Source organism: Coregonus lavaretus, assembly GCF_964263955.1.
Source record: "Coregonus lavaretus genome assembly, chromosome: 14".
Lineage (NCBI taxonomy): Eukaryota > Metazoa > Chordata > Actinopteri > Salmoniformes > Salmonidae > Coregonus > Coregonus lavaretus.
The window spans coordinates 40884326-40901245 of record NC_140001.1 but is presented as its reverse complement, the minus strand read 5'-3'; the positions used below and the strand labels follow the sequence as shown (position 1 = coordinate 40901245).

Here is a 16920-nt window from a genome sequence, read left to right as displayed (position 1 = left end):
TAAGGGGACAGGACAACTTCACTGCATCAAAGGGACGATGGAAGGGGCCATGTACTGTCAAATCTTGGGTGAGAACCTCCTTCCCTCAGCCAGGGCATTGAAAATGGGTCGTGGATGGGTATTCCAGCATGACAATGACACAAAACACACGGCCAAGGCAACAAAGGAGTGGCTCAAGAAGAAGCACATTAAGGTCCTGGAGTGGCCTAGCCAGTCTCCAGACCTTAATCCCATAGAAAATCTGTGGAGGGAGCTGAAGGTTCGAGTTGCCAAACGTCAGCCTCGAAACCTTAATGACTTGGAGAAGATCTGCAAAGAGGAGTGGAACAAAATCCCTCCTGAGATGTGTGCAAACCTGTTGGCCAACTACAAGAAACGGGTTTTGCCACCAAGTACTAAGTCATGTTTTGCCGAGGGGTCAAATACTTATTTCCCTCATTAAAATGCAAATCAATTCATAAAAATGTTTACATGCGTTTTTCTGGATTTTTTTGTTGTTATTCTGTCTCTCACTGTTCAAATAAATCTACCATTAAAATTATAGACTGATCATGTCTTTGTCAGTGGGCAAACGTACAAAATCAGCAGGGGATCAAATACTTTTTTCCCTCACTGTAGGTCCATTAACTTTTCTACATACATTATTTGGTTTTAGTCAATTAAGTTTACACACGCTTTTCGAACTAAAATTTTATTATTCTCTAAAAGTAATTAAATAAATGTGTTCTTTTGGCAGTGAATTTACATGCATTTTTCAGACATTACTCATTTCTAAACAACCATGTATCCTCTTATACTTGTTTCCTCTCCTTGAATCCTCTCCTCACTTCCCTCTGAGTAGGAAGTGAGTGAAGGTTAGGAGAGGGAGTCGAGGAAAGGCTATTGAGATTCAGCCTGGGTTAGTTTGAAACGTGTTGCACTATGCTGCTGTATGATCTTCATCACTTCTTTGTAATGAGTGAGTTTAAACACTTTTGCATCTATAACCATAGGCTACTCTGTAGACCTACACAAAACAGCATTCTCTCTTGTTTGGTATTTTGGATTCTAATTTCTTCATGCCTCTAGATGGCAGTCTAGCAAAGCTGATTTCCATGCTGAACAGGCCTTCCCCTGCACATGTTGCGCTCTGCTGTCTGTCTCTGTTCTTGTAGCTTTAAGGCCCACTGGTGGTGGACATGAGTGGCTTTTATCCATTGCTGGAGATATGCAGTGTTTGTGTATGAATTCCAAAGGGTTATGTGGATAAAACGTGTGAGAGAACACAGCTTTGTAGGCATTTTGAGTGTGTGTGTGTGTTCATAAAAAAAAAAAAATGTATGTACCAATCCTGGATTGCCCGTTTACATTGTCATGTATTTTACGGTCCTAGCCTACTTGATATGCGTTTCAAGTTTTTCTGTTGTTTTGGTCTTTTAAAGGTCCTGAACAGTCATGCTGATTCCAATTAAAATAGCCTTTTGAGTGACTAAATATCACCCATAATATTTTTGTGTGGAGAAAAAGTACTTTATCTCTTGTGGCTAACTACCAGGATGTTTGATAAGACCGGTTGAGTGGGTGGGGATCTTGGCTGACAGCTCTTTGAAACACCAATGTCAAGAAAATTGGATGCAGTGTTGCAGTAAAATAATCTCAAGCAAATTTGGTGATACACAAAGAAACTCAAACAACATTGAAATTACATCAATGATGTTAATTGCTTTTATATATCTCCCATTTGGCATGTCTCTTGTGATGCGGTTCACAGCAGCAGCAACAGATGTATTGACTTGACAACTGCGTCAGAGTTTTGAACGACCCTTCCCCCTCTTTTGTTCCATGCTGACTGAAAGCTAGTTTCTGGCTAACTAGGTGAACACCTGACACCGATGAAAGGGAAGACATAGAAGTATCTTTTCCATAGATTAATAGTGTAACTTGTAATTATATTTGCTGACACCCTACAGTCAAATTTTGGCACCAGTAGAGTATCTATCTAACTATATAAACCACGCCCTTCCGCAAACATGCCTTCTCCAATGTTGGTTACAAGGCGGTACTTAAATTAGGAAAGCGACTATCATGTTACCATTGGTGTATTAAAATGAGAGTTAGTGACGTCAACCTATCCCCTTAATAATCCCGCCGCCTGAATCCAAATGTTTGACATGGGGAAGGGAGCAGTAACTTTTTATGATCACACTTTATCAATGTAGAAGCAACAGTCATTTTTCATACTTGATCATTATACTTTGATCTGGTTTCATCTAAATATCATAGCATTTCATGAAAAACATGATTTGGCTTTTCATGGCCAACTCCTCAAATGTATCTACTCCCATTAAATCGCAGCGATATCATTCCACCACAGCTTCCCATGTTGATAGGGTATTGTAAATAGTCATTCTGTGCTTGTTAATTTAATTTCCATTGATCGCTCTGTTAGCTACCATAAGGAACCCACTATTGTTAGCTCCACCTATGCTATTAATAGTTTTATATCAAGCTGTCGTTTTGCTACATGTGCTCATAAGCATAGGGGTATTGTCAATAGTAATCTTGTACACATTTACCTGAATTCTACTATTAGCTCTGCAACTTTGAATCCAATCAGGAAGCCTATTTTGGCTAGCTCATCCAGTTCTATTGACTCTTGTCACCATGGATACTCCTGCTGTTTTCAAATCTTGCAGAGTGCTTGGACTGTTATTTCTAAATGTGTAAACTGGACTTTCTGGGTGCATGACACTAGCCCAGACGTTCTGGTTATCTCACAGACCTGGCTGAATAATTCCATTATGGATAAGGACGTTGCCATTGCGGACTACAACATTTTCAGAAGTGATGGGCAAAAAAAGGGGGGGGGTTGCTATTTATGTAAGACCTTCTCTTATGGCATCATGCTCTCTTAAAAGTGTCCATAAACCCAAATATGCAAATGTATTGCTGTGGTCTACCGTGTAAATGAAAATTCTCACCCAGGCGTTCCTTAATGATCTATATTATTCTTAGCTTTTTTTCAACTAGCTGCATACCAGACACTGTTTTACCACTTGAATTTTTCTCATCCATGATAAACATGCCCCTTTCAAGCGATTCAGAGTTTTAAAAAAACGAACAAATCCCTTGTACTGTCCAGTGCTCTCAGACCTCCTCTTGATAAGAAATCAAGCCTGGGCGAAGCTAGACTAACTGGCTCTTTAGCTGATTGGCGGCACTGCATCTCAGTGCTTGAGGCGTCACTACAGACCCCCTGGTTCGATTCCAGGCTGTATCACAACCGGCCGTGATTGGGAGTCCCATAGGGTGGCGCACAATTGGCCCAGCGTCGTCCGGGCTTGGCCGGTGTAGGCCGTCATTGTAAATAAGAATTTGTTGTTAACTGACTTGCCTAGTTAAATAAAGGTACAAATAAAATAAATATTGGCAGCTATTTAGGCAATTGAGAAATACACTACATGACCAAAAGTATGTGGACACCTCCTCGTCGAACGTCTCATTCCAAAATGATGGGCATTAATATGGAGTTGGTCTCCCCCTTTGATGCTATAACTGCCTCCACTCTTCTGGGAAGGCTTTCCACTAGATGTTGGTACATTGCTGCGGGGACTTGCTTCCATTCAGCCATGAGCATTAGTGAGGTCGGTCACTGATGTTGAGCGATTAGGCCTGGCTCGCTGTCGGCGTTCCAATTCATCCCAAAGGTGTTCGATGGGGAGGTCAGGACTCTGTGCAGGCCAGTCAAGTTCTTTCACACCGATCTCGACAAACCATTTCTGTATGGACCTCGCTTTGTGCACGGGGGCATTGTCATGCTGAAACAGGAAAGGGCCTTCGCCAAACTGTTGCCACAAAGTTGGAAGCACAGAATGATCTATACTGAACAAAAATATAAATGCAACAATTTCAATTTTATTGAGTTACAGTTCATATAAGGAAGTCGGTTAATATAAATAAATTCATTAGGCCTTAATCTATGGATTTCACATGACTGGACAGGGTCGCATAGGCCCACCCACTGGGGATCCAGCCCCAGCCAATCAGAATGAGTTTTTGCCCACAAAAGGGCTTTATTACAGACAGAAATACTCCTCAGCACCCCACCCTCCCCCTCAGACGATCCTGCAGGTGAAGAAGCCAGATGTGGAGTTCCTGGTCTGGCGTGGTTACATGTGGTTGTGAGGCCGGTTGGACGTACTGCCACATTTTCTAAAATGACGTTGGAGGCGACTTATGGTAGAGAGATAAACATTTAAATACCCCATTCAACAGCTCTGGTGGACATTCCTGCAGTCAGCATGCCAATTGCATGCTCCCTCAAAGCTTGAGACATCTGTGGCATTGTGTTGTGTGACACAACTCCACATTTTAGAGTGGCCTATTATTGTCCCCATCACAAGGTGCACCTGTGTAATGATCATGCTGTTTAATCAGCTTCTTGATATGTCACACCTGTCAGGTGGATGGAGCATCTTGGCAAAGAAGAAATGCTCAATAACCGGGATGTAAACAAATTTGTCCACATAATTTGAAAAAAATTAGATTTTTGTGCGCATGGAAAATGTATGCAATCTTTTATTTCAGCTCATGAAACATCGGACCAACACGTTACATGTTGCGTTTATATTTTTGTTCAGTATAGAATGTCATTGTATGCTGTAGCGTTAAGATTTCCCGTCACTGGAACTAAGGTGGCCTAGCCTGAACCATGAAAACAGCCTCAGACCATTATTCCTCCTCCACCAAACTTTACAGTTGTCACTATGCATTGGGGCAGGTAGCGTTGTCCTGGCAACTGCCAAACCCAGATTCATCCATCGGACTGCCAGATGGTGAAGCATGATTCATTGCTCCGGAGTCCAATGGTGGCGAGCTTTATACCACTCCAGCCGAAGCTTGTCATTGCGTATGGTGATCTTAGGCTTGTTTGCAGCTGCTCGGCCATGGAAACCCATTTCATGAGGCTCCCAACGAACAGTTATTGTGCTGACGTTGCTTCCAGAGGCAGTTTAGGAACTCGTTAGTGAGCGTTGCAACCGAGGACAGACTATTTTTACGCGCTATGCGTTTCAGCAATCGGCTATCCTGTTCTGTGAGGTTGTATGGCCTACCACTTCGCAGCTGAGCCGTTGATGCTCCTAGACGTTTCCACTTTACAATAACAGCACTTACAGTTGACCGGGGCAGCTCTAGCAGAGCAGAAATTTGATGAACTGACTTGTTGGAAAGGTGGCATCCTTTTTTTTGGTGCCACGTTTAAAGTCCGAGCTCTTCAATAAGGCTATTCTACTGCCAATGTTTGTCTATGGAGATTGCATGGCTGTGTGCTCAATTTTATACACCTGTCAGCAACGGGTGTGGCTGAAATAGCCAAATCCACTAATTTGAAGGGGTGTCCACATACTTTTGTATACAGTGCCTTCGGAAAGTATTCAGACCCCTTGACTTTTTCCACAATTAACAAAAAAAAAACATTATTTTTAAATCTCTGTAATTAGATGTTCTGGTCCCCATTGGTTAGTTGAAAGGAATGATCTTAGACCTCTATGTTGATAAATGTCTGTTTCTTTTGTAATTTTATATATTGTGTATGTATGATGTGTTTATTCAGGGCACATCTGTAAAAGAGACCCTAGTCTCCGTATGACTTCCCTGTCAAAATAAAGGTTAAATAAAAATAACCAAATCTGCCGGGATGCAGACGTTATAAAGTGGATAGTAAAATAACACTACATGAAACATTCAAAGTTATTTCAGTCAATGCTGACATGCAGTACAGACAGAGAGCTGTATAGCCTATTTCTTCAGGGAGTATCATTGTTAGTTCTTCTGAGTATCATTGGAGACTAGCCTAAATTGTCTGACTCGAGTCTCCCTTTTGAAATGTACAAGGCAGGCAGCTTAAGAACTGTGAGGTGGGAGTTTCGACTGTAGGATAGAATGATTGCCGTCAAAGTTGCAGAGAGAAGCAGCCTGCCTTTATCACGGGGGCTGCCTGCATGGGGACCAGGTGTGCTGCTGTGTGAGGCTGTGCCTCCCTGCGTCATTGGGACTACCGTGCTAGCCTCTGAGTGATTTTACTTACGGTGTGATCTGTTATAGAGCGAGAGAGGACAGGGATGATGATGATGAATGGAGGGGGAGGGATGGTGGGTTGAAGAGGAAGAGGTATTTAAAGACCTCTTTGGTTGGTTTGTTGTCTTGTGCAGACTTAATGTCTGCTTTGTGCCTTCTACTGAAGTTTAATCATTTCCATTTTCCTACAGTAAAATTAGTATGGGAAGAAGGTGCTGAACCCTTATCACTCTTTCTGTCTCTCTCTCCCCTCACGCTCTCTCTTCCTCACCCTCTGTCTTCCACCCCCCTCCTCTCTCTCTCTCAGGTGTCTCTAGGTATGGATATGGAGAGTGCCAACTCGGTGGTTCTACAGGCCCTGACCCAGGCCACCAGTCAGGATACTGCTCTACTGAAGCCTGCTGAGGAGCAGCTGCGACAGTGGGAGACACAACCAGGCTTCTACTCTGTCCTGCTGGTATGTCTAACACACACACAGGCAAATACGAGCACACACACACAGGCAAACACACACGCACACACACAGGCAAATACGAGCACACACACACAGGCAAACACACACGCACACACACAGGCAAATACGAGCACACACACACAGGCAAACACACACGCACACACAGGCAAATACGAGCACACACACACAGGCAAATACGAGCACACACACACAGGCAAATACGAGCACTCACACAGGCAAACACGAGCACACACACACACAAACACGCGCACACACACAGGCAAATACGAGCACACACACACAGGCAAACACGCACACACACAGGCAAATACGAGCACACACACACAGGAAAACACACGCACACACACAGGCAAATACGCGCACACACACAGGCAAATACGCGCACACACACAGGCAAATACGAGCGCACACACACAGGCAAACACGCGCACACACACAGGCAAATACAAGCACACACACACACAGGCAAACACGCACACACACAGGCAAATACGAGCACACACACACAGGCAAATACGAGCACACACACAGGCAAACGCGCGCGCACACACACACACAGGCAAACACGCGCACACACACACAGGCAAACACAGGCACCAACGTCTGTATTGGAGCTTACCACATATCATGCATTGATTTGTGCGAAGTGTTGATTTCCTCAAGTTAAGATTGTTCCCCTAATTATTACACGATGGATAGGATATGGGCTAGAAAGTTTCAAGATGTCAATGTTTGGCTGGAAGGTTTTGGGTCAATTTATGCAGACATTTTTTAAAAGGTAGGCTTTCTGTGGGCCCAACATTTGGATCATCTTAATTTATGCAAAGCTGTGGTGATGTGATACAAAATGCAACTGGGTTCTCAAATGTCAGAGAAGGCTGGATATCTATAATAATAATAATAATAATAATAATAATAATAATAATAATAATAATAATAATAATAACGGCAGTAGTGGTGATCAGCTTGTGTGGTTTCCATAAAAAATATGTAGGCAGTTTTGCACTGACTACAATCACTACTAACAAATCACCACACCCTCACTACTAAAAAATAAATAAGAGAGTGACAGGAATGGAGAGACGGAGCGACAGAGAGAAATAGATGGTATGCTTACTGGTGCTCAGCTGTATGCTAACCTTGACTGTCATGATCCCATTGTCACATTGCATTAGTCCCTGTCACAAATGACAGGCCATTAGATAACACACAATGCCCCAGTCTAGCCCAGGTTAAAGTGTCACTGTGCTGCTGTCAGAGCCATGGGGTAAAGCATAGTAGCAGGATACTGTGTGTGTGTGTGAGATAATCCACAGGGGCTGTAAAGGAATCTAAGCTGTCCCATCCTCCTCACGATCTCTCCTCATTCAGTCAGTGTACTGTAGATAGTCTTTGTTGATCTCTATCCATCAGCTATCCAACACCTTGTTACAGTAGGTGGTTGTTAGCCACTCCTAGGGTTGCAAAGCTACAGGTAATTTACCAAAGTTTCCAGAATTTTTATAATGAACAGAAAATCTGTCTTAACATTGGTATTTTAAACTTGAATAACATATACAGTGAGGGAAAAAAGTATCTGATCCCCTGCTGATTTTGTAAGTTTGCCCACTGACAAAGAAATGATCAGTCTGTAATTTTAATGGTAGGTTTATTTGAACAGTGAGGGACAGAATAACAAAGAAATCCAGAAAAACACATGTCAGAAATGTTATAAATTGATTTGCATTTTAATGAGGGAAATAAGTATTTGACCCCCTCTCAATCAGAAAGATTTCTGGCTCCCAGGAGACTTTTATACAGGTAACGAGCTGAGATTAGGAACACACTCTTAAAGGGAGTGCTCCTAATCTCAGGTTGTTACCTGTATAAAAGACACCTGTCCACAGAAGCAATCAATCAATCAGATTCCAAACTCTCCACCATGGCCAATACCAAAGAGCTCTCCAAGGATCTCAGGGACAAAATTGTAGACCTACACAAGGCTGGAATGGGTTACAAAACCATCGCCAAGCAGCTTGGTGAGGTGACAACAGTTGGTGCGATTATTCGCAAATGGAACAAACACAAAAGCACTGTCAATCTCCCTCGGCCTGGGGCTCCATGCAAGTTCTCACCTTGTGGGGTTGCAATGATCATGAGAACGGTGAGGAATCAGCCCAGAACTACACGGGAGGATCTTGTCAATGATCTCAAGGCAGCTGGGACCATAGTCACCAAGAAAACAATTGGTAACACACTACGCCGTGAAGGACTGAAATCCTGCAGCGCCCGCAAGGTTCCCCTGCTCAAGACAGCACATATACAGGCCCGTCTGAAGTTTGCCAATGACCATCTGAATGATTCAGAGGAGAACTGGGTGAAAGTTTTGTGGTCAGATGAGACCAAAATGGAGCTCTTTGGCATCAACTCAACTCGCCGTGTTTGGAGGAGGAGGAATGCTGCCTATGACCCCAAGAACACCATCCCCACCGTCAAACATGGACGTGGAAACATTATGCTTTGGGGGTGTTTTTCTGCTAAGGGGACAGGACAACTTCACCGCATCAAAGGGACGATGGACGGGGCCATGCACCGTCAAATCTTGGGTGAGAACCTCCTTCCCTCAGCCAGGGCATTGAAAATGGGTCGTGGATGGGTATTCCAGCATGACAATGACCGAAAACACACGGCCAAGGCAACAAAGGAGAAGCACATTAAGGTCCTGGAGTGGCATAGCCAGTCTCCAGACCTTAATCCCATATAAAATCTGTGGAGGGAGCTGAAGGTTTGAGTTGCCAAACGTCAGCCTCGAAACCTTAATGACTTGGAGAAGATCTGCAAAGAGGAGTGGGACAAAATCCCTCCTGAGATGTGTGCAAACCTGGTGGCCAACTACAAGAAACGTCTGACCTCTGTGATTGCCAACAAGGGTTTTGCCACCAAGTACTAAGTCATGTTTTGCAGAGGGGGCAAATACTTATTTCCCTCATTAAAATGCAAATCAATTTATGACATTTTTGACATGCGGTTTTCTGGATTTTTTTTGTTATTCTCTCTCTCACTGTTCAAATTAACCTACCATTAAAATTATAGACTGATCATGTCTTTGTCAGTGGGCAAACGTACAAAATCAGCAGGGGATCAAATACTTTTTTCCCTCACTGTGTATGTGTGTGTGTGTGTGTGTGTGTGTGTGTGTGTTAGTTATACGTTTTACAGTGCATTCGAAAAGTATTAAGACCCTTTTACTTTTTCCACATTTTGTTACATTACAGCCTTATTCTGAAATTGATTAAATTGTTTTTCCCCTCATCAATCTACACACAATACCCCATTAATGACAAAGCAAAAACAGGTTTTTATAAATTTTTGCAAATTTATAAAATAAACTAAACGGAAATATTACATTTACATAAGTATTCGGACCCTTTACTCAGAACTTTGTTGAAGCACCTTTGACAGCGATTACAGCCTCGAGTCTTCTTGGGTATGACGCTACAAGCTTGGCACACCTGTATTTGGGGAGTTACTCCCCTTCTTCTCTGCAGATCCTCTCAAGCTCTGTCAGGTTGGATGGGGAGCGTCGCTGCACCGCTATTTTCAGGTCTTTCCAGAGATGTTCGGTTGGGTTCAAGTCTGGGCTCTGACTGGGCCACTCAAGGACATTCAGAGACTTGTCCCGAAGCCACTCCTGCGTTGTCTTGGCTGTGTGGTTAGGGTCGTTGTCCTGTTGGAAGGTGAACCTGCTCTGGAGCAGGTTTTCATCAATGATCTCTCTGTACTTTTCTCCATTCATCTTTCCCCTCGACCCTGACTAGTTTCCCAGTCCCTGCCGCTGAAAAACATTCCCACAGCATGATGCTGCCACCACCATGCTTCACCATAGGGATGGTGCCAGATTTCCTCCAGATGTGACGTTTGGCATTCAGGCCAAAGAGTTAATTATTGGTTTCATCAGAGAATATTGTTTGTCATGGTCTGAGAGTCCTTTAGTTGCCTTTTGGCAAACTCCAAGCAGGTTGTCGTGCCTTTTACTGAGGAGTGGCTTCTGTCTGGCCACTCTACCATAAAGGCCTGATTGGTGGAGTGCTGCAGAGATGGTTGTCCTTCTGGAAGGTTCTCCCATCTCCACAGAGGAACTCTGAAGCTCTGTCAGTGACCATTGGGATCTTGGTCACCTCCCTGACCAAGTCCCTTCTCCCCCGATTGCGCAGTTTGGCCGGGCGTCCAGCTCTAGGAAGAGTCTTGGTGGTTCCATTTAAGAATGATGGAGGACGCTGTGTTCTTGGAGACCTTTAATGCTGCAGAAATGTTTTTGTACCCTTCCCCAGATCTGTGCCACAACACAATCCTGTCTAGGAGCTCTACGGACAATTTAGTCAACCTCATGGCTTGATTTTTGATCTGACATACGCTGTCATAACTGTGGGACCTTATATAGACAGGTGTGTGCCTTTCCAAATCATGTCCAATCAATTGAATGTACCACAGGTTGACTCCAATCAAGTTGTAGAAACATCTCAAGGATCATCAATGGAAATAGGATGCACCTGAGCTCAATTTCGAGTCTCATAGTAAAGGGTCTGAATACTTATGTAAATAAGGTATTTCTGTTGTATTTTTATTAAATTGCAAAAAATTCTAAACATGTTTTCGCTTAGTCTTTATGGGGTATTGTGTGTAGATTGAGGATTTTTTATTTATTTAATCCATTTTAGAATAAGGCGGTAATGTAACAAAATGTGGGAAAAATCAAGGGGTCTGAACACTTTCCGCATGCACTGTATATATGTGTCCATATTGTAGTAGTAGATAGACCATATGGTTCAAGAGAAAATAGCCTAATTTAAAAAGCATCTAATCAACAAAGGCATTATTTTCAATTAACTCTTCCAACTTTTTTCACAACTGCAAACAGTTTGACGAGAAAACATTGTCAACAAATACATATTGACATAGTAAAAAAAAAGTTATGGTTTATATTTAGGTTAATGTTTTAAATCTTTGTATTTTAAAATCACCATATTTCATATATTTTACATGTGATGAGGCCACACAGAGGGCCAGAGATTATTAGACACGTGATAGTCTGAAGGACCCAAAGCAGCCATTGGGATGTCTTGTGATAGATTACATAAAATCATTGAAAGATACCAAAATTCTGGTAGTTTACTGGTACACTTTGAAAGTTTCCAGTAATATACCCTCCCTTTGCAACCCTCCCCACTTCAGCCACCACACTGAGGCTGCACTGCCAGATGCTTTTTTTACCCACACAACAACACAGTTTGAATCAGCTCCGAGCCTAGAACTCTCTGCTGTATTCAGACAGTCAGAACTGAGTTAATATCAGAGAACATGGTTGTACTCTGCCCCCACTCACCCCTGAGAGAAGTGTGTGTGTGTGTGTGTATGTGTACCGTGGAGTGTGTGTGTGTGCTGTATTCAGACAGTCAGGACTGAGTTAATATCAGAGAACATGGTTGTACTCTGCCCCCACTCACCCCTGAGAGAAGTGTGTGTGTGTGTGTGTGTGTGTGTACCGTGGAGTGTGTGTGTACAGCGACGTGTGGCAGCACTCTGCTGTGATTGTCTCTGACTCTGACTGCCTACTCCAGAATGCGAGCTCCCAGCATGCCCCTCTCATGCACCCCCATATGCTGGTACATATTTTTTTAATGAGCCCAATGTTTGGGCTCTCTCGCTCTCTCTCTCTCTCTCTCTCTCAAAATCCTTGTAGGACAACTAAGATGCAGCCAGCCAGTGTGGCTTTATTAATATACACTACACAACTCAGAGGCCCAATTCGAAACCAGCCCCTAACCCAAGGCTGTAAGCACTTTGTGTAGTTTCTGAAACGACTCCTTGGATAGCTGTGAAATTCCACCTGCTGCCAAGGACAAGTTGGAGCCATTTAACACAGTGATTTATATTGATTCCTCCCACCTACTAAGTTATTTAAACTCTGCCTTGTGTTTTGTGTCCTGTAGAATATCTTCAACAACCACATGTTGGATGTGAACGTCCGATGGCTTGCTGTGCTCTACTTCAAAAACGGCATCGACAGGTACTGGAGGAGAGTCGCACCAAAGTAAGCATTCTCACTTCTACCTCCCTCTCTTCTTCTCTTGCTTTTTACTCGTCTTCTCTCTCTTCTAGCCGTTCTACGATGAAAAAAAATATCTTCCCACACCTCTCCCATCGTCATGTTTCAGTATTAATGGCAAGTTCTGCAAATTGATTGGGCTCAGCTGTGTGTTTTGTGTGATCACATTGCTATTCATTGGCACCATTCTCTTACGTCTGTCTAGTTTAGGTCATACTGATAGTGTTGTACATACACAACCTATGGGATGGCATTCTCCAGTCACACCTATGACATTGTTCTGGGGTTGCTGACTAGCCTAATGTTTCAAGTTCACCCACAGGTCCACCGAACAAAGACTGTCTTTAACCACCTCACCTCAAAGACAATCAGTTCTGCCTCTGGAATCTCCAGACATTCTTTTCTTTTTTACCTCTCCTTTCTTTTCTTTTGTAGCTGTGGGTAGTTCATTGTCATTTATCAAACAGAGCCTTTGTCACCTCTGCTTGCTGTGGAAGGTGCAATCAACTCCTGGCCATTGATTTGTGCTTAATGCACCCAGTGCCTACAGAAGTTGGCCAATTTACTGGGGGAAACTACCTGCGGGCCTTTTGCAAACTTCTACCGGGGTTAGGACTTCTGCTACTTTTTATGGGATGGGGGTGCGCTTCCCTCTTCCTCTGTCCCTCTTCTTCACATCACACTTCACTCAATCCCCTCTCTCTTCTCTCTTCCTCAAGGATGAGACTCAATCAAGCTCTCCCTGTCTTCCTCTCCCTCCTTTCCCTCTCTCTCTCCTCCTTTAATTCCTATTTTCTCATCCACCGCTGCCACCTCCACTTCCTCACTCTTCTTAACATTCTTACCTCTCTCCATAATTCTGTCTCGCGCGCTCTGTCTCGCGCGCTCTGTCTCGCGCGCTCTGTCTCGCGCGCTCTGTCTCGCGCGCTCTGTCTCGCGCGCTCTGTCTCGCGCGCTCTGTCTCGCGCGCTCTGTCTCGCGCGCTCTGTCTCGCGCGCTCTGTCTCGCGCGTTCTCCCCTCCCTCTATCTCGCGCGTTCTCCCCTCCCTCTATCTCTCTCTCTCCCTCTATTAACAATAGAACCGCTGGGCCTCGAGGGACCCCCTTCAAGCTAATGAGCAGTCCTTCTGACTGCAACATTCTAACAGTGTAATTAATACATTTCATATATGCTATTGCAAAGATAATAAATTGGTGTTTATGATAAAATGGGAAAATTAGAATATTTTATTTTATTTCAAGTAACACAATAGCATTTTCATTAGTTTGTTACTGTAGGCTATATGTAAAAACCAAAAAACACATTCGGTGGGCTGATATAGGGACATACCATTGTAAGATTATAATTAGAACAGATCAATACAATATAATGGCCTGCACTGTTCTTCATTCACAATTGGTGATTACATAATTATGCATCTTTCGCTTCCCCTTGCTCATCAACTGACCCATTCAACCCCTTTCTCCCCATCATACCTTATTTAATTTATTTAATCTCTTATGTGTGAAATTAGTTAAGGTTTAGGTTCAGTTTCGAGGCAATTATCAAGGTGATTATCAGCTGGGCACTGCACTTTCAACTGTGGGGAGAAGTAGGGGCAACGGGGGAAAATCATTCAAAAAATGACATGCCCTCCTAAAACTGGTTATAACTCCAGTTCTGTTTGTGATATTTAAGACTAACAACGACAGTGTTATATAGACTTATTTAGGAAAAGTCAAGAATGGAGGGCGGCATGACTTTAAAAATGGCAGAGTAATACATTTGTTTTATTTACAGTGAGGGAAAAAAGTATTTGATCCCCTGCTGATTTTGTACGTTTGCCCACTGACAAAGACATGATCAGTCTATAATCTTAATGGTAGGTTTATTTGAACAGTGAGAGACAGAATAACAACAACAAAAATCCAGAAAAACGCATGTCAAAAATGTTATAAATGGATTTACATTTTGATGAGGGAAATAAGTATTTGACCCCTCTGCAAAACATGACTTAGTACTTGGTGGCAAATCCCTTGTTGGCAATCACAGAGGTCAGACGTTTCTTGTAGTTCGCCACCAGGTTTGCACACATCTTTGCAGATCTTCTCCAAGTTATTAAGGTTTCGAGGCTGACGTTTGGCAACTCGAACCTTCAGCTCCCTCCACAGATTTTCTATGGGATTAAGGTCTGGAGACTGGCTAGGCCACTCCAGGACCTTAATGTGCTTCTTCTTGAGCCACTCCTTTGTTGCCTTGGCCGTGTGTTTTTGGTCATTGTCATGCTGGAATACCATCCATGACCCATTTTCAATGCCCTGGCTGAGGGAAGGAGGTTCTCACCCAAGATTTGATGGTACATGGCCCCGTCCATCGTCCCTTTGATGCGGTGAAGTTGTCCTGTCCCCTTAGCAGAAAAACACCTCCAAAGCATAATGTTTCCACCTCCATGTTTGACGGTGGGGATGGTGTTCTTGGTCATAGTCAGCATTCCTCCTCCTCCAAACACGACGAATTGAGTTGATGCCAAAGAGCTTGATTTTGGTCTCATCTGACCACAACACTTTCACCCAGTTCTCCTCTGAATCATTCAGATGTTCATTGGCAAACTTCAGACGGCCCTGTATATGTGCTTTCTTGAGCAGGGGGACCTTGCGGGCGCTGCAGGATTTCAGTCCTTCACGGCGTAGTGTGTTACCAATTGTTTTCTTGGTGACTATGGTCCCAGCTGCCTTGAGATCATTGACAAGATCCTCCCGTGTAGTTCTGGGCTGATTCCTCACCGTTCTCATGATCATTGCAACTCCACGAGGTGAGATCTTGCATGGAGCCCCAGGCCGAGGGAGATTGAAAGTTATTTTGTGTTTCTTCCATTTGCGAATAATCGCACCAACTGTTGTCACCTTCTCACCAAGCTGCTTGGCGATGGTCTTGTAGCCCATTCCAGCCTTGTGTAGGTCTACAATCTTGTCCCTGACATCCTTGGAGAGCTCTTTGGTCTTGGCCATGGTGGAGAGTTTGGAATCTGATTGATTGATGGCTTCTGTGGACAGGTGTCTTTTATACAGGTAACAAACTGAGATTAGGAGCACTCCCTTTAAGAGTGTGCTCCTTATCTCAGTTCGTTACCTGTATAAAAGACACCTGGGAGCCAGTAATCTTTCTGATTGAGAGGGGGTCAAATACTTATTTCCCTCATTAAAATGCAAATCAATTTATAACATTTTTGACATGCGTTATTCTGGATTTTTCTGTTGTTATTCTGTCTCTCACTGTTCAAATAAACCTACCATTAAATTTATAGACTGATCATGTCTTTGTCAGTGGGCAAACGTACAAAATCAGCAGGGAATCAAATACTTTTTTCCCTCACTGTATGAGCAGTCAAAATGACTGCTTCAGCAGTTCTAGTGTTAGCCCGGGTCAGTGTATACAATAGGTTCGTATAGAGACAGAGCTATCCCTCACTGCTGCTCTCTCTATCATCTTCATATCGTATCAGCCCTCTATATTAAAGCCTGCGCTGTGGTGCTTTCTCGCTCGCTCTCTCCCTGGGGAAATTGGATTCAAAGCAGAACGCGTCTCTCACAGGATATCAGCTGGGTGCTGTCAGGCAGTTGATAATGCCATGGCTTTCCTCTCCCTCTCAAATGGAAGAGTATGGAAATGTAATAATACTAGGGTCATTCTCGCTGACCGCCTCACTAAAGAAGCAGATGGTGATATTTGACAGGAATTGCACACGGTCAATGTGCCTCCCCCTCCTTTCCTTTAGCATATTGAGGCCTCAAACAATTCCATCAGAGTGGAGAGCGTTTCTGATAACACAAATTTGAAGCAGTCAACTGATTCAAAATGGATATTGGGTATTGAAAATATGTTTGCGTTGATGTTTGGCATTACATTGTAACCTTCCTTATTGTAACCTAGATCTGTGTGTGTGTGTGTGTGTGTGTGTGTGTGTGTGTGTCCAGTGCTCTGTCAGAAGAGGAGAAGACGTCGCTGCGAGCTGGCCTGATCACGAACTTCAACGAGCCCGTCAACCAGGTCAGTCATATGTTTGCGTTAGCTGACAACCAATTACTTTTGTTTGCGTGAGCTGTCAACCAATGACTGGTCCATTTCAGACCTTCATTTCATCGACCACCATCACTAAGTGGAACACTCCCAAACACCTTTCCAATATGTCCATTTGGCTCTGCCTTCGAGAAGTGGCCGTACTTCTACAGGGCCCCCTACCTAGGGATACTACTCCAGTAGTAGCAGTGGCTGTCTGTGTCCGTATGGAGAGCAATTCAGCCATTCTAGCCCCATGTGTCTCAT

General features: G+C 43.6%; 1 protein-coding gene across 1 annotated transcript in view; it reads left to right on the top strand.

The window, feature by feature from the left end:
• Nucleotides 1-16920, top strand: part of ipo11 (importin 11) — a 228248-nt gene that overhangs the window by 6434 nt on the left and 204894 nt on the right. Inside the window, exons 2-4 of the mRNA XM_084176960.1 lie at nt 6365-6514; nt 12502-12602; nt 16572-16644. Of these exons, the coding sequence (XP_084033086.1) occupies nt 6377-6514; nt 12502-12602; nt 16572-16644 (312 nt within the window). The 5' untranslated portion in view covers nt 6365-6376. The remainder of the gene's footprint in view (nt 1-6364; nt 6515-12501; nt 12603-16571; nt 16645-16920) is intronic.